This window comes from Pleurodeles waltl, chromosome 2_1 (genome assembly GCF_031143425.1).
Source record: "Pleurodeles waltl isolate 20211129_DDA chromosome 2_1, aPleWal1.hap1.20221129, whole genome shotgun sequence".
NCBI classification, from domain to species: Eukaryota; Metazoa; Chordata; class Amphibia; order Caudata; family Salamandridae; genus Pleurodeles; species Pleurodeles waltl.
The window spans coordinates 378,474,995-378,497,680 of record NC_090438.1 but is presented as its reverse complement, the minus strand read 5'-3'; the positions used below and the strand labels follow the sequence as shown (position 1 = coordinate 378,497,680).

Genomic DNA, 22,686 nt, shown 5'->3' with positions numbered 1-22,686 from the left:
GCAATATATTTAATACTTTAGCTGGTATATAAGGATCTGTAGTATAATGAAAGTGTTTTGATGGGATTTTTTTTTGTATTTGCTTTTGTACACATATTTACATTAATATGCGGCACTAATGCTTACACAATGTGTAATATTAACCTTACGTTCACCATAGTTAATGTAGGACTTAATTTAAAATGCCTCAGGTTAATTGCAATGGTTCTCTGTTTGCGTGTATTTTTAGCTCTTTCTCACTGCGGGAGCCAAGCAGTAGCAGCCAACATACGATATATGTCTTGTTTGGTTACATGTTTTTGCGTACATTCCTTGGAGACTAAAATCATGAAAACACCAGTGCTTAATTTGTGCTTGTTGTTTCCGGTGCGAAGCACCGGCACTTATTTTTGAGGGCCAGCGCTTATTTTTCTGCTTCAAGCATTCACTGCGAACAAAAGACACACATGGGAAAGACTGAGGAAGAGAACACCGAAAAAGCGTCACAACAGGAGAAAGCAGAAACTTGCAAAAGTGAGCTAAGGGGGCCGGGAGTGTCTTTAAATGGACTGAAGAGTCCCAAGATGGCTTTAACCATATGCTACCTCAGTATTCCGTGTTCGCACATTTAATTGCAGCAGCCTCGTGTTTAAGAGGAGGGGTTTGAGCACTGGCACGTTTTTATTTACAAATTAAGCACTGAAAAACACACCTGCAAGTGGGAATAGCCTGACAGAATTTTATCATCTTACTACAAGATATCCACCTCAAGGCCATGCAGCAGAGACTCCACTGTGTGTCGGTCGAGAAGAAAGAGAAACTTGATTATCACAACATGTCTGATCCTGATTTGTTCTCCTCATGAGAATCATAGAATAAATTATTCAACTATGCATTGCTAAGTTGGTTCAGGAGCCCTTTTCACTCTCCTTAGAGGAGACATTTCCTTGTACTTGCCCCAAAAAGTTAGACTCCTGGGTAAATTTTCTTCCTGCTTATTTGATTAAATCTTCATTTGATTGTGACTTTCAAGGCTGTACTCGCCTTGCATTCTCTCCAACTTTTTTAACTTCTCTAGATTAGCAAATTAAGGATCTCCCCTCCATGTGAAACTGTGCCCGTCTACTTTGATTTTTTTGTCTGACATCTTTTAACAGTTTGTATTAGTGATTCTGAATTGATTACAACTATATTGAGTAATGCATTCATGTACTGATTACGGATTTGTGACTAATTGAATGATTTTTGTTTGCAACTTTACTAATAAGCATTCATGGTTTACCAATTTACTACTCCCCTTCATGTTTGAGGACCTAAATGTGTTTCACGTTATATAAATGTATCTGATTTGTTAAGTCACGCCTCAAACCGAAACTAAAGATCCATTTGCTTGTGTGCAGGCAACATGTACTTGCACCAGAAATATGCACAGTGCAATTCAACAGTATACTTAAACTGAAAAGAAACGTAAAACAATAGTAATACAAGCATGTCAATGACATGTCAACTGGGCTGAATAGGTCACTGTGCACAAGTTGGAGGGGATACCTTACATGTTGATGCAAAGACCAGCATCCTTAGAATTCGCTTAAGAATCACTGATGCCTAATCACTTCTTCATTAACTTTTAATGTGTGTAACGCTTCAAGCTGCTTGGATGAATGATACTTGGAGTCTGCAGAAAGGGGTGATCTTTTATGACCCACTTCACTGAAGAAGGGAAGGTCACTCATTTGCATCTTCTATGCAATATACGCCTTTTTTTATTCCCTGGCCCCACGGCTAAACCAAGCTTGGCTTAGGGATTCTGTAAAGTTTGAAGGCAGTGGACGTGCACCCGGAGCTTTGAAACTTTATCCAAGTCAGCGATGCAAGATAAGGGGCTTAGCTGTATCTCTGCATTAGGATACTGTGATGGCCACCACAGGGGAAGACAACACAGAGTGCTGCAGACTCCCCTGAGGAGAATCGATAGAGTTCTAATATTCACTCATTGGCAATGTTTACTGTTTGGCAAATTGCAGAGATGGAGACTGCTAAAAACGGGGTCTCTGGTTGGCAGTCAGTATGTACTCTGTTCAAGCAGGGACCCTCACTCTAGTCAGGACAAGGAAGATACACACCTAGGAGAACCCCTATTCACCTCCGATAGCTTGGCAGAAGCAGTCAGGCTTATCTCAGAGGCAATGTGTAAAGTCGTTGTACCAACACACACAGTAATACAGTGAAAACACTACAAAATGGACACCATACCAGTTTAGAAAAATAGCCAATACATATCTAAATCAAACAAGCCTAGAATGACAATAATCCAACATACACAAGCAAAGTTATGAATTTTTAAAGATTACACTTCAATATAGTGCTTAGAAACACAAACGCTTCAATTTGGTGATATCACGGCGTTGATCCCAACAATCCGACGCCAATGGCGCCAGTCATGGAGTCACATGGACCCCCAGGTACAGTACCTTGTGAAAATGAGGAAACAAGCTGGTGCACAGAGTCGGGAATCAAGGCGTCGCTGGATCTGCTTCGGCATCGGTTCCGGTGCTGGGGAGCAAAGGAGCGGAGGCATGGGTGCAAGGCGTTGGGTCCTTGCTGGGGAGGTGAGGCGGTGTCAGTGTGAAGCGTCAGATCCTTGCACTTCTGGCGGGGTCGATATCCTATGGTCACAATGTAGTGCGTCGACCTCACAGGATCATGGTCACGAGGCTGCAGGTGCCGTGGCGGAGTCAGGTGTCACAGACATCGCTGACACAGCACTTCAAAACTCATAGAGTTCTGGACTTCAGCGAGGCTGCAGCAACGTTAGGCCAGCGAGGTCGGTCGGAGTCGTTGCACTCCAGCGGGACGACGACTTCAGTTGCAAGTGGCGTAGTGAGATCCGGCAGCGGCGTCTGTCCGGGCATTGTACGAAGTCGGTGAACTTGGTTTTCTCATCAACTTCTCCTTTCAAGGGCTCAGGGACTAGATTAGGCACCACCTGGCAGTGCAGGAGTGCTGGCAGAGAAAGTCTTTGATGGCCCTGAGACTTCAGAACAGGGGGTAAGCTCAGTCCCTTGGAGAAACTTCACAAGCAGGATACACAGCAAAGTCCAGTCCTTGCCCTCTCTAAGGCAGAAGCAGCAACTGCAGGCCAACCCAGCAAAGCACACACAGCAAAGGGGCAGTACTCTTCCTCCAGCTCTTCTCCTGGGCAGAGCTTCCTCTTGATCCATAACTGTTCTAAAAATCCAGGGTTTGGGGTCCACTACTTATACCCCTTTCTGCCTTAGAAGTAGGCAAACTTCAAAGGAAATTTTCTGTTGTTCACAAGATCCTGCCTTGCCCAGGCCTCGCCCCAGACTCACACTAGGGGGATGAAGACTGCCTTGTATCAGGACAGGCACATCCCTTTCAGGTGTGTCAGCTCCTCCCTCCCCAATTTAGCCCAGGAGAGTCATCAGGATATACATGCTACACCCCAGCTCCCTTTGTGTCAGTGTCTAGATGGAATTCACAAACAGCCCAACTGTCAGTCTGACCCAGACGCGGAATACAGAAGCAGGCAGAGGCACTTAATGGTTAGGCGAGAAAATGCCCACTATCTAAAAGTGAAATTTTCAAACTGACATTCAAAAAAATAACTTTACCAAAAGATGCAGTTTTAAATTGTGAGTTCAGAGACCACAAACTCCATGTCTCTATCTGCTCCCAATGGGAAACCGCACTTAAAAGATATTTGAAGGGAGTCTGCATGTTAACCTATGAGAGGGATAGGCCTTGCAACAGTGAAAACTGACTTTGGCAGTATTTCCCTGTCAGGACATGTAAAATACCGCAGTACATGTCCTACCTTTAACATACACTGCACCCTGCCTATGCGACTACCGAGAGCCTACCGTAGGGGTGCCTTACATGAACAAAAAGGGAAGTTTTGGGCCTGGCAAGTGGGTACACTTGCCAGGTCAAATTGGCAGTTTAGAACTGCAAACACAGACACTGCAGTGGCAGGTCTGAAACATGTTTACAGGGCTAGTTATGTGGGTGGCACAATCAGTGCTGCAGGCCTACTAGTAGCATTCGATTTACAGGCCCTGGGCACTTCTAGTGCTTTTTTACTAGGTACTTACTAGTAAATCAAAAATGCCAATCCGGGTTAAACCAATCACCAATACAATTTACATAGACAGCATATGCACTTTAGCACTGGTTAACAGTAGTAAAGTGCCTAGCGTCCTAAAGCCAACAAAAACTGGTCAGAAAAAAAAAAGGAGGAAGGGTGCAAAATGTTTGGGGATGACCCAAAAAGGGCCAGGTCCAACAGAGACAAACATGTTAAAAGACAAAGAAAACAAACAATACTGAAAATGCATGGACAAAGCTAGTAACCATGTGGGAACTAGTTGTCAATAAATTAAATGGGGCTTCATTTCTTTCAGCCCCTTTCTGCCACTGTTTATGTGAACCTACCAGAGACAATTGTAAAAAAGTAGAGGATTATTTTGACCACAGATCAACTTACCATTTCCAACACCCAATCTTACTCCTCCGAGGAAGTCATTGCTGGATAAGGGCTCACGGTCCCATACAGTTAGTTCCAGGCAGATATGCTGAAGGTCCTCTGGCTTCACACCATTGTAAACAAATGTATGGTTGTAGTGGGGATTCAGAGTCTTTTTCACAACTGGAGTCTTGCGCTTTGTTGCTTTGCTCTTAATAGGCATCAAATATCTGTTGAAGGGACAGTGTGATAGGTTTAAGGTGAAATAAGCCAGAATAATGTTTCACTGTCATAGTATATTCTACAACTAATAGCCCATTACATTAACTAACACACACATTGTACATTTATTAAACCAACACACTGTACTCAGCACTACCTAAAAACCTACACACACACTGCATGTTTATTTCCAGAAGGGGTAACAATGAAGTACGGGTGATAGTAGAATACTGTTTCTCTCTCATGCAACATATTTTATTGAGAGAATTGGGTGGAACAACTGTTTGTGGACCAATATGAGGGTGTCCATTTACCTATTAAATAGCATGATCAGATAGACAACTGCGATCTTTGACATAGGTGGCTGAAAGTACTGTAATGAAGAAAGTTTCCAAAAACAGAAAAGTAATAATAAATCCCAGTCTTTTGGCTTAGCTTTCAAATTAAAGTCATTTCTAAAAAGTGCATCATACAGAAATAATATAACAAAAGAAGGGTGTAGGAAGTTGGCTCTGTATGTGCTATCTCAAAGTGAGAGATAGTGTGCACAGAGTCCAAGGGTTCCCCTTAGAGGTTGATAGTGGCAAAATTAAATAGTACTAATGCTCTATTTCGTGGTAGTGTGGTCGAGAAGTAGGCTTATCAGAGGGTAGTGTTAAGCATTTGTTGTACACACACAGGCAATAAATGAGGAACACACACTCAAAGACTTACTCCAGGCCAATAGTTTTTACACAGAAAAATTTATTTTCTTAATTTATTTTAGAACCACAAGATTCAAGATTTGAGGTAAGTACATAAAATGCAAGGTACTTCACACAGGTAAGTATAGAACTTTGATTTAAAACAGCAGTACACACAGTTTTGGTTGAAATGGCAATAAGCTATATTAAATGTGGACACTGTGCAAAAATCAACAGTTCCTGGGGGAGGTAAGTTTGTTTAGTTTTTTTCAGGTAAGTAAAGCACTTACACAGTCAGCCTCCTGGGCACAAGGCAGCCCACCATTGGGGGTTCAAGGCAACCCCAAAGCCACAGCACCAGCAACACTGGGCCGGTCAGGTGCAGAGGTCAAAGGAGGGCCCAAAACACATGGGCGCCTATGAAGAACAGGGGTGCACTGGTCCTAGTCTGCTTACAGGTAGGTACCTGCGTATTCGGGGAGCAGACCAGGGGGGTTTTGTAGAGCACTGGGGGACACACAAACAAGCCCACAAAACACACCCTCAGTGGCACAGGGGCGGCCGCGTGCAGTAGGCAAAGTAGGCGTCAGGTTTGCTATAGGAAGCAATGGAGGGACCCAGGGGGGTCACTTAGGCGATGCAGGCAGGGCACTGGGGGCTTCTCGGGCCAGTCACCGACTGGGCTAGTATCAGGGTCGCCTGCTGGTCCCTCCTGCACTGATAGGTGGCTCCTCTCAGTCCTGAGGGCTGCGGTGCAGTGCTTGGTCCAGGCGTCTGGTTCCTTAGTTACCAGGCAGTCGCGGTCAGGGGGAGCCTCTGGATCCTCTCTGCAGGTGTCGCTGTGGGGGTGCAGAGGGGTTGTCTCAGGGTGTCCACGTCATTGGAGTCACCTGAGAGTCCTCTGTGGGGTGTTGGTTTCTCCAAACCCAAGCCGGAGGCGCCGGGTGCAGAGTGTGAAGACTCACGCTTCTGGCGGGAAGTGGAGTCTCTTTTAAAGTTGCTTTAAAGTTGTAAAGTTTTTGCAATTTCTGAACAGTGCCGCTGTTCTCAGGAGTTTCTTGGTCCTATAGGTGCAGGGCAGTCCTCTGAGTCCTCAGAGGTCACTGGTTCCGCTGGATGCGTCGCTGTGCAGGTTCTTTGAGTCTGGAGACAGGCCGGTGGGGATGGGGCCAAGTCAGTTGGTGTCTCCGTCGTCTCTTTGGGACTTTCAGGTCAGCAGTCTTTCTGTCTTCAGGTTGCAGGAATCTGATTTCCTGGGTTCAGGGTCGCCCTTAAATACTGAATTTAGAGGTGTGTTGGTCTGGAGGGCAGTAGCCAATGGCTACTGTCCTTGAGGGTGGCTACACCCTCCTTGTGTCTCCTCCCTGAGGGGAGGGGTGGCACATCCCTATTCCTATTAGGGGAATCCTCCAAAACCAAGATGGAGGATTTCTAAAGGCCGGGGTCACCTCAGCTCAGGGCACCTTAGGGGCTGTCATAACTGGTAGGTGACTCCTCCTTGTTTTTCTCATTATCTCCTCTGGGGCTGTGTCCAGGGGGCAGGCATCTCCACTAGCTGGGGCATTGTAACACAAAGCCTGAGCTTTAGAGGCTCACTGCCAGGTGTTATAGTTCCTGCAGGGGGTAGGTGTTAAGCACCTCCACCCAGTGCAGGCTTTGTTTCTGGCCTCAGAGAGCACAAAGGCTCTCACCCCAGGGGGTCAGAAACTCGTCTCAGTGGCAGGCTGGCACAGACCAGTCAGTCCTGCACTGAAGAATTAGGTCAAATACAAGGGGCATCTTCTAAGATGCCATCTGTGTGTATTTTTAATAAATCCAGAACTGACATCAGTGTGGGTTTATTATTCTGAGAAGTTTGTTACCAAACTTCCCAGTATTCAGTGTAGCCATTATGGAGCTGTGGACTTCGTTTTGACAAACTCCCAGACCATATACTTAATATGGCCACACTGTACTTACAATATCTAAGAATAGACTTAGACACTGTAGGGGCATATTGCTCATGCAGCTATACCCCCACCTGTGGTATAGTGCACCTTGCCTTAGGGCTGTAAGGCCTGCTAGACGGGTGACTTACCTATGCCACAGGCAGTATTTTGTGTGCATGGCAGCCTGAGGGGGATACTTGTCGACTTTGCCTTTTTCTCCCCACCAACACACACAATCTGCAATGGCAGTGTGCATGTGTTAGGTGAGGGGTCCCTTAGGGTGGCACAACACATGCTGCAGCCCTTAGGGACCTTCCCTGGCCACAGAGCCCTTGGTACCACTGGTTCCTTTTACAAGGGACATATCTGTGTGCCAAGGATGTGCTAATTGTGGAACAATGAAAGTAAGCTGGTGCTGGGGTCTGGTTAGCAGGGTCCCAGCACACTTCTCAGTCAAGTCAGCATCAATATCAGGCACAAAGTGGGGGGTAACTGCAACAGGGAGCCATTTTCCTACAAATGGTTTGATGGATGAATTGCTAGTGTGGGTGCAAAGACTTCTGGTACATAAAAAAAAAAAATGAAGTTCTAGTTTTGCACACATTTGTCCTGAAAATCACGGTCATTCACAATTGTACGGGTTATCAAGAGATGTACCACTGAGAAAGTCATAACACACTTTATGCCTATGGTTATATGTCCTCTTAATTAAGACTAGCATAGTTTCTTTCAATTAGCCTATACATTTGGATAAAGGCACATGGATCGCATGTCTCCTCAATCACTCAATTTATCTCATTTTTACAAGCTTACCCCTTCACAAAACTGTCTGATGTTCCTCCTGATTTGACAGCAGTCAGATTTCTTGCTTCTTTGATCCAGACTTGGAGCTCTCCTCCTGTGTCTCCTTTACCTGCAAAAACACATTGCCAATATAATGTAAGTACACTGTGTACTACGTATGCCACACAAATAAGCCACAATTTCTCTTCCACTAGAGATAATATTATTCCTGCGATTCAAAGCTACCCAGAAGGTTGTTGAAGCATCTGACAGTGTTTTCAGGGCGTAGTCTACACCTCACTCAGTCAATGGACTATGTCCCTGTCACATCCAGTAAAAACAAGATGTGGTTTAAGATCTTGTACCAGGTGTAGTAGCGGATGAGAAGACAGGGCTTACAATACTGCTAACACTTGTCTCAATTTTTTTGCATAACAAGACCAAAGAGATCTCCACAAAGTACTTATCGTCTTCGACTAAAATAAAGAAATAGCTCATACACTGGCCGGAAGATATTCACTAAATGTGTTCTAAAGAGGCAAATGTCCGAATCCTGATAAAGGAAGCCGCTATAGTCTGAAGACTTCGAGCAACCTCTGTGTGATGGCACAAATGACACACACCTTTTATTGACAGGTTATATCTTGTTTGGTGCTCCAGAAGGCTATTGGCTAACTCCACAAAAGCAACATGAGGCACTCAAAGCCAGAATAAAGATCAGGAAGCTCATTTTGCTGTACATTTTCTCTCTATCCTGTGTTTATTAAAATCAAGACAAAGTAAGATATATAATTTACTGATTATGATAACTTTAGGTCTCGGACTGTTATTTTTACACATTGCTGAAAGTCTACCCTTCAATGTGCGTTACATTTTATTTTCAAAACTCCTGAACCCAGTGTATTCAATCTCACTTAGTTTTCTGCAGTCAGAAGATCAGCCTACACACTCAAGAGTTTTCTCTCACACTCACATAAACGGTCATCTGTGAGCTTAAGGAAAACTACAGAGAAGCAAAATAAAGAAGGCCTGCTGATACATTAATCCATAAGTACTTCTGATTATCGCCCAACTTTCTAAAACATTTTTCATGTTTGTATTATAGATCTTGTACACTCACATTGCTAATAAACGTTTAGGAACCAGTAATGATGTGCGTAGCCATTGCATGTTGCAAAGAGTGATTTTAATTTAACTTGTTCCTGATCCTTCACTATCAAAGTGTAGTATGGGATTACACCAAAGCATGTTTCATACAACACTGCACATGTCTGACTTTTTATGCTGTCCAAACAAAAGGCCTATCGTACTGTTAATGGATTTCAAGGCTAAATAATGTATTATTCCATACAGTTTGTGTGAATCAATATGGCTCTCTCGTTGTTTTACTGATTTCTTCCATTTTCAGATGCATAGTCCTCTGTACCTATTTTTTCCTGTGTTTAAGCATTCGTCTGTGACTGGTTCACTATGCATTTTCCCAATAACCATGCTGTGTAGTCCATCTAAGACCCTGTGCAATTGCCTCTTTTGCCCACTGTTTATAAATTACACCTTCCCAACTCTAATGTGGCCCTTACTTAGTCTCACCACATCTCACCACAGTGCCTGTTTTGGTCTCTCTGCTAAAGTTTGTGTCCAGTCCTAGATCTTTGTACTCATGTCTTGTATTTACTATTTTTGGATTGGATACTTTACCTAGTAAAGGTAACGTGGTACACTCCCCAGCTGCTCATTACTTACATGATAATGTGCTGCTTTCAGTCATGTTGCTAACATGTAAGCATTCTCATACGCAGACTTTGCACATATGTTTAAGCAGCCAAGACAACCAGCACTGGAATCCACTTAAGTAAATTAAGAAAGGCAGTTATGATCACAGCTTCCTGAATTATTTACCAAATGTGCTCACGCATTTGGAATGACCTGAAGCTTAGCATAAAGACATCAGGGTAAATGCATATTAAGAGTTCCCATAGTCCAATTAATGGTTCTTATAGATAGCATTTTTGCTTTTTGGGAGTACGACAAAATAGAAAAGTTTGGGTGATTTCATGCAAAAAAATAAAAATCAAGGAGAGGCAACTAATATCCGAGGACCTAGAAAGATCAACATTCATCTTTAAAGAGAATTTAGATTAATCACAGTTCATGTTGGTTTAGGATAAAAGCTCAGTTCCTGTGGCCAGAAGACATCCCTTCAAGAGCTTCTTGCTGTCTTGAACAACCATAACCCGTCTCATCAAAGTTTAGCTCGTGCCAATGGATGCCCAACCAGTCCTATGCTTCCAATGAACGAAGTGGCAAGTTATTAGTGGAGGAATATCGATCGGCACATAACTGAAGGAGAATCTGGTTACTGCCCGCATACATATAGAAGCAGAAGCCATGGGATACAAAAAGGCGAGGCAGAAGCTCAATACCGATGATGAAAAGGCTCCGCAATTATGAGGGTTCTTGAAAACTCCACCAGGGAGTTTTTTGTTTGATCATCCATTTGTAACATGTTTGTTAACAAATAACAAAACCATGACAAAATTACAACTTCAAAGTCCAGTATGCTTAAGGTAATGTCAACGGATGGTCTATCCCATTGCTTAACAATGTGTGGTAACTTGACACAGCATTAATTCATTTTTCCTGCACTTTTAAATCATAACACAACTCACAGTGCTTCTCTGATAGGCAATATTCACATCATCTATTCTAAATCTATTGTAGCATAATATTACAACTCCCACTGGATGCTGAGTTTGAACACCCTCTACTCAGCTAACCTCCAAGCCAATGTATTTACTTTTATTTTTTATTTACTTTACATTTCTGCTACAGTTCTCAATACCATCACTATATTATTATTTGAGTTATTACCTTCTACTGTGTTTACTTGCCTCAATATCCATTTGCATGTAAGCATCCAATTTTGCCATAATCTTTTTTTTAATTTCTTATTTATTTCAAAATTAAATAAATTAAATATTTGAGCCATTTTCTGAAGCAAGCCTGGTGATACTAACTCCACTGATCATTTCAAATGAGCAAATAATTCTCCCTCTTGACTGGGGCCAGCGAGGTATGAATGTTTTTACTGCACTGTACAGTATAGGATGATTCACAATGCTACAACGTACCCCCTCGTTCTTTGGTTATTCTTTGCAATGCCATAATAGTTTCGAATCCTAATCTTCAGAACGTTTTGCACTATATTATCGTGCAAAGGGGGTAACTCTAATCTAAATTCTTTACTGTTCTTAGATGGTCAATATTAGTTTCCTTAGAAGGTGCTCACTACATTCTTTAGTCTTAATAGATGATCAAAAACATATTACACACTGCCTCTCACATGCTGTCTTGGTATGAATTTTGTTCAAACTACTAATAACATGCTTTATATCTGTTGCATCGTATACATCTCTTTTGCCGTTTAAGAATTCCCATTGTCTTGACATGTTCTCAAAATTGCTATAAACTAACACATATCAATAACTAGGATCTCCAGTTCTCCGTTTGCTTCAGGTGCAAAATTCTCTACTGTTCTTTTCAGCATCAATCTAATTAATTTTGTATTCCTTGGTTATAAACCTTCCATTTTTTACTTTCTTTACTGGAATATGTTTTTTCTGTTGCTCAGTAGTTGCTAAGTCTGATCACCTTTTTAGTTTACATTTCAACAACTGATCAATGCTATGTATCAGACAGCCACAGTCTCTGAAACGTGACAGAGTAACCTTACTGTGTTTCTCATATTCTCAATGTTCCCAATATGTTGAGGAATGAATTATGATTATTAACCGTTCCCCAGATGTCATACCCCTCTTCAGACTTTAAATAACGTGGCCTTTGCATGTACTAAATTATTTATTGCTGTAATGTTTCATTCATGACTTCATTTCACCCTTCTCTGCCTAAATAGTAGAGTACAAATATGTCATTCTGTTTTTTACTCATCTCAAAGGAGAAATGTAAGTTATAAAGGTTATTGTTTAATCTTTGGAAAACATTTATTGAATTCCTGTGCTGGGCCTTTACAGGCCATCTAAACATACTTCAATGACCAAATCAGTATGCTCCAACTTGCTTAGTGGATTTTTCATTAAGAAATATTCACAGAAATCTCAACTTTGTGTTCAATAGACGTGCACATAGGCATAACTTGCACACGTATGATCAAATATAATTCATTACCAAGTGGTATATAGTATATTTGTTGAAGTCTGATGGGTCACTGAGATAGCATCTGAAATTTGTCACTAAAGGAAGGAAAACATGATCTAAGTATTCTGAAGTTCTCTCAAATATGGAGCCCCTAGAAGACATGGCGGCACACACTGGAGGATTAACACATTATATCCAACATAATAGCTGCCATGTAAATATTGACCGCAACCTTTTTAGATATTATTTGGTGCACAGTCATATTTTGTTGAGGGACAGTCGAAGGTCACTATATGTTGAGATTTGGGCCTCAAGGAGCAATTTATGCTGAGTAATCATCAAGATGTGATCAATGGTGTTCAACAGATAAAACTTTCTAATCTTAAAGGTGTGTGGAATGCCAAGTAATGAATGATCTGCGAATTCAAGGCCTAGAGTATTTGACTCAGTTCAAGGAAGGAACAAGGAAGCCAGACAAGACCGTTGCAGTAAAAAACCCAGCTTGCACGAGAAAAATGGGAGAAGACATGGAAGCCTTCTTGCTCATACATGTTCCCCAAGTACAGTAATGGCCTCATGTCTTGCAGCTTCACTTGTTCGAGCTGGGTTTTTGACAAACATTCTTGCACCTCTTCCCAGCGTTCCTGTTTTTCATTCCTTAGACCCACAACCACTCTAAAAGAAACATATTTATATATATTTATATATATATATATATATATATATATATATATATATATATATATATATATATATATATTGTACTTTACACACATGCTCAGATTCCCACAGTCACCGTGCCAGGCCAGTTTCCCCAGAATATTCCTCAGAGATGGACAGGACTTTGGACTTTGTGAGTTAATCAACTGGTGGGCAGCGGTTTTAAATTTAATACTGGCATATACCTGGAGTTTGTTCAAGCCTTTTAGAACTGGCAATATGTGATCAGAGGAGGCAGGCTGAGGTATGGAACAGCTTTGATGGGATTACAAAATTCTGAGGGATGTAGATAAGAAAGGCATTACCTCCATACAAAATGGTGTGAGCAAGGGCAGTAGAGTTCCATTGTTCAGAGACCAAGAGCTGCTTGATTTTCTTCAGAGCATCAAGAAAGAAGTTAGTGGAATGGGATAAAGTATCAATGAGAGATGTACTATGGTCTCTGGTAAATTCCAGGGATTTCACTGAGCAAGCTTCAGTTGGGAAAGTCTTTCAGAGAAGAATCAAATTTGTTCTTGAAGTTTGAGCAGATGAGGCTTCTGCAGCATTAAGTTTTGATATGTCTTAAACATCCTGTTTTGAGTCTTTGGACACAGTATCAGAATTATTTTTTTTAGTTGACAAGGTTCTTAAATTGAGCTCTATGTTTTCAGTGTACTGTAGTAGAGGGATTCCGGAATTCACCAGTGCATAGCTGATGGATTCAAAGTAAAAGTGGAACAGTGCAAGAGCCAGGGCGGATCCTTGCAAGAACACTATATTACATGGTGAGGTGCTCAAACGAGTCTTCCAATCTCCACAAATCGCTCATGGTGTGAGAGGAAAGACGAGAACCATCACAGGACATGATAACAATAGTCCATTTCTTGCTTTACTCTGTTAATACATCTGTGATTGCAGAATAAAGATCGGAGAGTACTAGTAAAAAGTGGTTAACCCACTGTAAGATATAGTGGCTGTCGCCAGGCACAGATAAGTTGCCTTTCTCATTGCTGAAGGCTTAACAGAAACCTGACTGGCATTCTGTGAGTAGTTACTTTTCATTGCTGTTTGAAAACATACAGATTTATGGCTTTGCTTAGCCAGCATAGGCTGGAGACAGCTCTAAACTAAACTAAAATATTGGACAATTATTAGATCTTTTAAGGACTAGATTAATGTAGCTTATTTTTAGCAGGTTGGGAAGGATATCGTGGTAGAGTGAGGCACTAATGGTATGGCACCAAGCATGTTCAAAAAGGTGGAAATTAAACTTTGTGATGTTTGCTGGATGCCATGATTGTAATTCCTAATATTGCGCTTCTTCATTAGCTTAGAATCATCTTTTCTTGCTGTTTGACCAAAACAGCTCCAATTTCATGTCAAGACTAGAAGCTCCTATTATGAGGAGATTTCTTACTTTATTCAAAGCAGTCATAACAAATACATTGTTATGCGGGTCCTACAAATCAAGTAGGACTGTGTATCTAGTCAACATAAATGTTAGCGTATGGGGACTTATTCTACATAGGTGGCATCAGGAAATGTTGACACAATTCCTAATTAGCTCCTAGCATCCCATCTGAACCCCTAAATACATCAGGGTACCAAATGGGTTTTGCAGCCTAGAACATGACTACTCAGATTCCCAGGGAAATCATGGAAAAAGATCTACCCTTTCATCGTCACTCAGCGTCGCCAAGATGAGACACAAGAAAGATGCAAAAATGTCTCTTAGAGCATTTATTGCAAGAGTCTTATCCTTGCATAAAAATATGAGCTGCAAATATGAAGCAAACAAAACAAACATGGTAACCAGCATTACAAAAATGGTTAAAAAGATAAACAGTTCAACCATGGTAATGTTATTGTGTTGGTACACTCCTATCTGTTACTACGTACACTATCAAGAGCATAGTGAGAGTATCATCTGCCAGGTCTGTTGGGGAAGCCTGACACCCCATACCTGGGTAAGATGTACAGAGAAGTCAGGAAGCTGGTCTGATGTAGTGCAGGCTATTGTCCTGTGCCAGATAGAGGTCAGAATCAGGATCAGCATCAAAGTCAGCTAACCTACATCTCGGGCACTGTGTGCCATGTTCCAGGATAATCCCAGTGGAAGTGTTCCTCTGCTGAATATGGTGCAGAGAGTTTTTATAATACAGGCCATTCGGACCACACTGTCAGAGGTGCCGGCTTGACGTTATGCTGAGCTGTCTCCACAGAAAATCAGAATGCTTACGGCATTGCTGTGTGCTCAGCCTTGGACAGCTTGTAAAGACTAGATGGCTTCCACACTTACAAGAAACAAACAACATGTACAGTGATTTTCTAGTATGTTATTGCATGAGTGAAAACTATGTAAAAAGCTTACCAACAGAAAATAAATTCTAAGTTAAAATGTGCATTTAAAAATGGAGGTGCTAAGCGGACCCTAACATGCTTTACAATAACATAAAAAAGAATGCAAATGTTATCAATAAATAAAACTACAAATCCCAACATGCTTAGTAAGAAAACTACATAATGCCCACTGGGGTTCTATTCAGATAATATTTAATAGCAGACAGAGTCAAGTTCTTCCTCTTTCTTGCTGGTCAGTGACATTCAGTTCAGTTAATTTGTTTTGGTCAAATTTGTTATACCTGGTATTTGCATATTTTTGCTTGGTGAGGTGGTCCGGTGTTAGTTGTCTGGCAATATTTCTTTCACATATACTCTTACAGCTGCAGAACTTTATGCTTAGTTTGAAGCAAGAGTCCGTGATCTAGGGTTGGCTTGGTTTGACATGACTGTTTTTTGGTTCCAGAGGAAAGATTGAGTTGGTGGTCTTCTATATTATCAAATCCTGGATCATGTAAGGCACCCCTAAAGTAGGCCCTAGGTAGCCTCCTGGACAGGGTGCAGTGTATATTAAAGGTAGGACATGTACTGATGTGTTTTACATGTCCTGACAGTGAAGTAATGCCAAATTCAGTGTTCACTGTTGCAACGCCTATCTCTCTCATAGGTTAACATTGGAGCTGCATTTAAATATCTTTTAAGTGCAGTTGCCCTTTGGGAGCAGGGGAGATATTGCTGTTTGGGGTCTCTGAACTCACCATTTAAAAATGCATCTTTTGGTAAAATTGGTTCTTAGATTGTCAGTTTGAAAATGGCAATTTTAGAAAGTGGGCATTTTATGACTTAAACTATTCTGTGACTCTGCCTGCTTGTGTATTCCCTGTCTGGGTCAGACTGACAGTTGGGCTGTTTTTGAATCCCCACTAGAAAGTGGCAAAAAGGGAGCAGGAGTGTAGCCTGCATATCCTGATGGGTCATCTAGAGGGGGGAGCGGACACCAACACTTGAATGGGCTGTGCCTGTCCTCACATAATGCATTCTCCAACCCCCTGGTGTGTGTCTGGGGCCAGGCCTGGGCAAGGCAGGATCTTGTCAACAACAAAGACTTTACTTTGAAGACTGCCTACTTCAAAGGCAGAAAGGGGTATAAGTAGTGGAACAAAACCCCAGACTTTTAGAATACTTCTGGAACCACGCAGAACCCCTGCCAAGGACAAGAGCCAGAGGAGGAGTACTACCCCTTTGTTGTATAGGCTTTTCTGGGTTGGCCTGCAGTTTCTGCTTCTGTCTAAGAGAGGACAAAGACTGGACTTTGCTGTGTATCCTCTTGTGATTGAGCTTTCCCCCTGTTCTTAAGTTTCAGGGCCATCAAAGACTTCCTCTGCCAGCGCCAGGACTCTCTGAAGACTCCTACCCTGCCAAGTGGTGCCTAATCCAGTCCCTGGGCCCTTGACAGGAGAAGCTGGTGAAAAACCATGAAGAACCAAGAAGAATCAAGTGCACCGACTTTGGAAGACTCCGGACTGATGCTGCTGGATCCCGCAACGCCACCTACTACTGAAGCCATGGTCCTCGCTGGAGTGCGATGACCCTGCAGGCCCGATGCCGCCGCCTCGCTGAAGTCCACGACTCCGTGAGTCCTGAAGTCCAGTGCACCCTATGTCCATGACACCTGACTTCACTGCACCATGACGTGACCACCTAGATATCGAACCTGTCGGAAGTGTGTAGATCCAATGTTCCACACCAACGCCACCTCACCTCCACAGTGTTGCAGAAAGGACCTGACGTCTCGCACCGACACCTCCGCTCCATCGTGCCACAGCACCGGAACCGACAGCACCAGATTTAGCGATGTCTCGATTCCCGACTCCATGTCCCAGCTTGTTTCCTCAATTTCACAAGGTACTGTACCTCGGGGTCTGTGTGACTCCATAACCGGCGCCATTAGTGTTGTATTTGTTGGGAACGACTCCGTCACGACGCAGTGAAATCACCAATGTGAAGCATTTGTGTCTCCACGTGCTATATTGAAGTTTAATCTGTAAAAAATCATAACTTTGCTTGTGTGTGTTGAATTTTTGTTGCTTTGGTCTTGTTTTACTCAAATAAATATTGGCTATTATTCTAATTTGGTGCTGAGTCATTTTCTAGTGTTTTTACTGTGTTACTGGCTGTACAAATACTTTACACATTGCCTCTGAGATAAGCCTGACTGCTTGTGCCAAGCTACCAAGGGGGTGAGCAGGGGTTATCCTAGGTGTGTCTCTACATTTCCCTGACTAGGGTGAGGGTCCTTGCTTGGACATAGTGCAAACTAACTGTCAACCAGAGACCCCATTTCTAACACATGGCTTGCTTCATCATTGGCCAGTCCGCCACACTGTGCTAGAACACTGCGAGCAGTTGGTGGTCTAAACCTTTTGCTACAGGAAAAGGGAGCTCAGATATTCAAATTAAAACAACACCAATTACAGAGCAGATTATCTGAGACACTTAGTGACCCTCGGGGTCTGCTGGAATGTGTGGGGGGGTGGTTCTTCTCACAAGCCCTCGTAGCTGGGAGGCTGGGCACTGAACAATTGGAGCAGAGACAGATTCAGTTCATACGTCCTAGGACCCTGCCTCATCGACATTGTGTCTAAGGCAGTAATCTTCGATGGGGGTGAAAATATGTTTTGTACTGATGGGGTAACAACATACCATGAGTTAGGGGGGCGGCCACTTCTAAGACCGGGGCACAGTAAGGTGGGGTGAGTGTTGGGGTATAGTTCAGCTATTTGGTTTCTTTTTCTTTCTGGGGATATGGAATGTGGGGGGTACCAGGCATGAATGGAGGGGGCATGAGGAGCCCACGAAGCATGTATCAATGGACCTCAATGTGTACACCCTCATATTGTTGACCTGGAATGTGAAGGGTCTGGCCCACAGGATTAAGAGAGGACTGGTGATGAAGGTGCTCGCATGATATTTGAAAGATGTAGTATTTCAGCAAGAAGTACAAGTTACTTACCTTCAGTAACAAAACATCTGGTAGAGACATTCTAGTTGCAGATTCCTTGCCTCAGAATTTCCCCCAGGTGTCAGACTGGATCTGGAGATTTTTCTTCTAGCATTACCCTTGCGCGTCGGTAGGTGGCACCTGTCAACTCCGCAGGCATCATTGGCACTGTAGTCACCGTGATGTCGGGAGTAGTATATAGACGCCGCCTTCGCGCAGTGACGTCAGTTTCTTTTAACGACTTTCCACGCCAAAGCGCAGAGCCGCTAAGAACACTGAAATTGGTGCGCCAGAGCTAAGGACCCTGTCCCTAGAAATCAGTTTGCAAGTGGGGAGGATGGGTGGGCATTAAGAAATCTGCAACTAGAATATGTCTCCACCAGATATTTCATTACCGAAGGTAAGTAACTTGTACATCTGATAGACACTTCTAGTTGCAAGGGGCAACTGTGCATCGGCTCAAAGGGGCTATACATTAAGAAAATAAGGACAAGATTGAGGTCCCACTGAGGCATGATAAATGGAGTGGGGGGAAATAAATGGGTGAGGCCATTTAGGAATCTACTCACAATAGGAGATTTAAAAAGTGAGGGTAACCTAAGGAAGGCCGAAATGGCAGAAAAAATACCCTTTAAGGGTGCCCAAAGCAGAGCCCTGCCGGGCCAAAGAAAGAATGAACAGAAGAACCTTGGACAGAGGGGCATAGAGGGGATCAACAGATTTGTTGGTGCACAAAGCCACAAATTTATTCCAACGACCGGTGTATACAGTTTTGGTGGAGGGACGCCTGGCTGCTAAGGTACCATTGCAGACTTCGGGTGGAAGATCAGAAGTCGTCAACTGTCACCGCTCAATCTCCACGCATGAAGGTGGAGGTTGAACAGTTTCGGGTGAAGAACTGTTTCCTGTTGCTGCGATAGAAGAGGCAGTCTGAGTGGAGGATCGATGGACATGCTCAATAGCTCTGGATACCAGACTCTCTGTGCCCAGTCCGCAGGAAACAAGATGACTTGGGCACGGTCGTTCCTGATCTTCTTGAGATCTCTGGGCAGAAGTGGTATAGGCAGAAGGACGTAAAGGAGGCTGGAGTTCCACTCAGGGTGAAGAGCGTCTCCAAGCGAGTGCCGCCTTGGAAACTCCCATGCACAAAACAGCTGACATTGCGCGTTCTCTGCGGACGTGAACAGATCTAACCAAGGCTCTCCCCTCTGCTGAAAGAGACCTTGCACCACCTCCAGATGGAGACGCCATTTGTGATCGGCTGTGCATCGAAGGCTGAGTCTGTCCGCTCTGGTGCTGAGAGAACCCACCAGATGTTGAACCACCAGGGTAATGCCCTGATGTTCCAGCCATGTCCAGAGGTGTAGTGCCTCCTGACAAAGGGTCCAGGACCCTACTCCGCCCTGTTTGTTGCAGTACCACATGGTGGTACTATTGTCCGTAAACACCTGCTCTACTTTCCCTTTGAGAGAGGTAAGAAATGCTTTAAACGCAAGCCTGGTCACCCTGAGTTCCAGAAGATTGATATGGAGCCGTTACTCCGCCAGAGACCAGAGGCCTCTGATCTCCACCTCTCCCATGTGGCCGCCCCAACCCAGAAGTGGCGTGTAAGGAAATGCCTCCTTGGCATGGTTACCCCCTGACTTTTTGCCTTTGCTGATGCTATGTTTTGAATTGAAAGTGTGCTGAGGCCTGCTAACCAGGCCCCAGCACCAGTGTTCTTTCCCTAACCTGTACTTTTGATTCCACAATTGGCACACCCTGGCATCCAGATAAGTCCCTTGTAACTGGTACCTCTGGTACCAAGGGCCCTGATGCCAGGGAAGGTCTCTAAGGGCTGCAGCATGTCTTATGTCACCCTGGAGACCCCTCACTCAGCACAGACACACTGCTTACCAGCTTGTGTGTGCTAGTGAGAACAAACTGAGTAAGTCGACATGGCACTCCCCTCAGGGTGCCATGCCAGCCTCTCACTGCCTATGCAGTATAGGTAAGACACCCCTCTAGCAGGCCTTACAGCCCTAAGGCAGGGTGCACTATACCATAGGTGAGGGTACCAGTGCATGAGCACTGTGCCCCTACAGTGTCTAAGCAAAACCTTAGACATTGTAAGTGCAGGGTAGCCATAAGAGTATATGGTCTGGGAGTCTGTTCTACACGAACTCCACAGCACCATAATGGCTACACTGAAAACTGGGAAGTTTGGTATCAAACTTCTCAGCACAATAAATGCACACTGATGCCAGTGTACATTTTATTGTAAAATACACCACAGAGGGCACCTTAGAGGTTCCCCCTGAAACTTAACCGACTATCTGTGTAGGCTGACTGGTTCCAGCAGCCTGCCACACTAGAGACATGTTGCTGGCCCCATGGGGAGAGTGCCTTTGTCACTCTGAGGCCAGTAACAAAGCCTGCACTGGGTGGAGATGCTAACACCTCCCCCAGGCAGAGCTGTAACACCTGGCGGTGAGCCTCAAAGGCTCACCCCTTTGTCACAGCACCGCAGGACACTCCAGCTAGTGGAGTTGCCCGCCCCCTCCGGCCCCGGACCCCACTTTTGGCGGCAAGGCCGGAGAAAATAATGAGAATAACAAGGAGGAGTCACTGGCCAGTCAGGACAGCCCCTAAGGTGTCCTGAGCTGAGGTGACTCTAACTTTTAGAAATCCTCCATCTTGCAGATGGAGGATTCCCCCAATAGGATTAGGGATGTGACCCCCTCCCCTTGGGAGGAGGCACAAAGAGGGTGTACCCACCCTCAGGGCTAGTAGCCATTGGCTACTAACCCCCCAGACCTAAACACGCCCTTAAATTTAGTATTTAAGGGCTTCCCTGAACCTAGAAAAACAGATTCCTGCAACTACAAGAAGAAGGACTGCTGAGCTGAAAGACCCCTGCAGAGGAAGACCAGAAGACACCAACTGCCTTGGCCCCAGACTTACCGGCCTGTCTCCTGCCTTCCAAAGAACCCTGCTCCAGCGACGCTTTCCAAGGGACCAGCGACCTCTGAATCCTCCGAGGACTGCCCTGCTTCGAAAAAGACAAGAAACTCCAGAGGACAGCGGCACTGCTCCAAAAGAACTGCAACTTTGTTACAAGGAGCAGATTTAAAGACCCCTGCAACTCCCCGCAAGAAGCGTGAGACTTGCAACACTGCACCCGGTGACCCTGACTCGACTGGTGGAGAACAACCAACTCAGGGAGGACCCTCCGGCGACTCTACGACTGAGTAACCAAAGTTGTCCCCCCTGAGCCCCCACAGCGATGCCTGCAGAGGGAATCCCCAGGCTCCCCCTGACCGCGACTGTCTGAACTCCATTTCCCGACGGCTGGAAAAGACCCTGCACCCGCAGCCCCCAAAGAAACGGAACTTCTGTGCAGGAGTGACCCCCTGGAGGCCCTCTCCCTTGCCCAGGTGGTGGCTACCCCGAGGAGCCCCCCCCTTGCCTGCCTGCGACGCTGAAGAGATCCCTTGATCTCTCATTGACTTCCATTGAAAACCCGACGCGTGTTTGCACACTGCACCCGGCCGCCCCGCGCTGCTGAGGGTGTACTTTGTGTCCCCCCCGGTGCCCTACAAAACCCCCTTCTCTGCCCTCCGAAGACGCGGGCACTTACCTGCTGGCAGGCTGGAACCGGGGCACCCCCTTCTCTCCATTGAAGCCTATGTGTTTTGGGCACCTCTTTGACCTTTGCACCTGACCGGCCCTGAGCTGCTGGTGTGATAACTTTGGGGTTGCTCTGAACCCCCAACGGTGGGCTACCTTGGACCAAAAACTCAAACCTGTAAGTGACTTACTTACCTGTGAAAACTAACAATAACTTACCTCCCCCAGGAACTGTGAAAATTGCACTGTGTCCACTTTTAAAACAGCTTATTGTGTTTTATGCAAAAAGTATACATGCTAAAGTAATGATTCAAAGTTCCTAGAGTACTTACCTGCAATACCTTTCAAAAGAGCTATTACATGTAAAATTTGAACCTGTGGTTCTTAAAATAAACTAAGAAAATATATTTTTCTATAACAAAACCTATTGGCTGGATTTGTCTCTGAGTGTGTGTACCTCATTTATTGTCTATGTGTATGTACAACAAATGCTTAACACTACTCCTTGGATAAGCCTACTGCTCGACCACACTACCACAAAATAGAGCATTAGTATTATCTCATTTTACCACTATTTTACCTCTAAGGGGAACCCTTGGACTCTGTGCATGCTATTCCGTACTTTGAAATAGCACATACAGAGCCAACTTCCTACATGACGCATCTGTCATTATAGATAGATCTGGTTGGGGAAGAGAGTGATCTGCCGTGGATCCAATGAGGATTCCAAAGCCACCACTGCAGGTCTTTCACAGTCCCCTCCAACATCTGGACCATGTCGGAGTGATTCCCCTGATG

General features: G+C 44.2%; 1 protein-coding gene across 5 annotated transcripts in view; it reads right to left on the bottom strand.

The window, feature by feature from the left end:
- SYTL4 (synaptotagmin like 4) overlaps window positions 1–22,686 on the bottom strand; it is a 585,230-nt gene that overhangs the window by 4,128 nt on the left and 558,416 nt on the right. For all 5 annotated transcript variants that reach the window (XM_069212747.1, XM_069212740.1, XM_069212773.1 and 2 more), the window contains 2 exons: window positions 8,112–8,211; window positions 4,487–4,695 (listed from right to left, as the gene is read on the bottom strand). In XM_069212747.1, coding sequence (XP_069068848.1) covers window positions 4,487–4,695; window positions 8,112–8,211 — 309 coding nt within the window. The remainder of the gene's footprint in view (window positions 1–4,486; window positions 4,696–8,111; window positions 8,212–22,686) is intronic.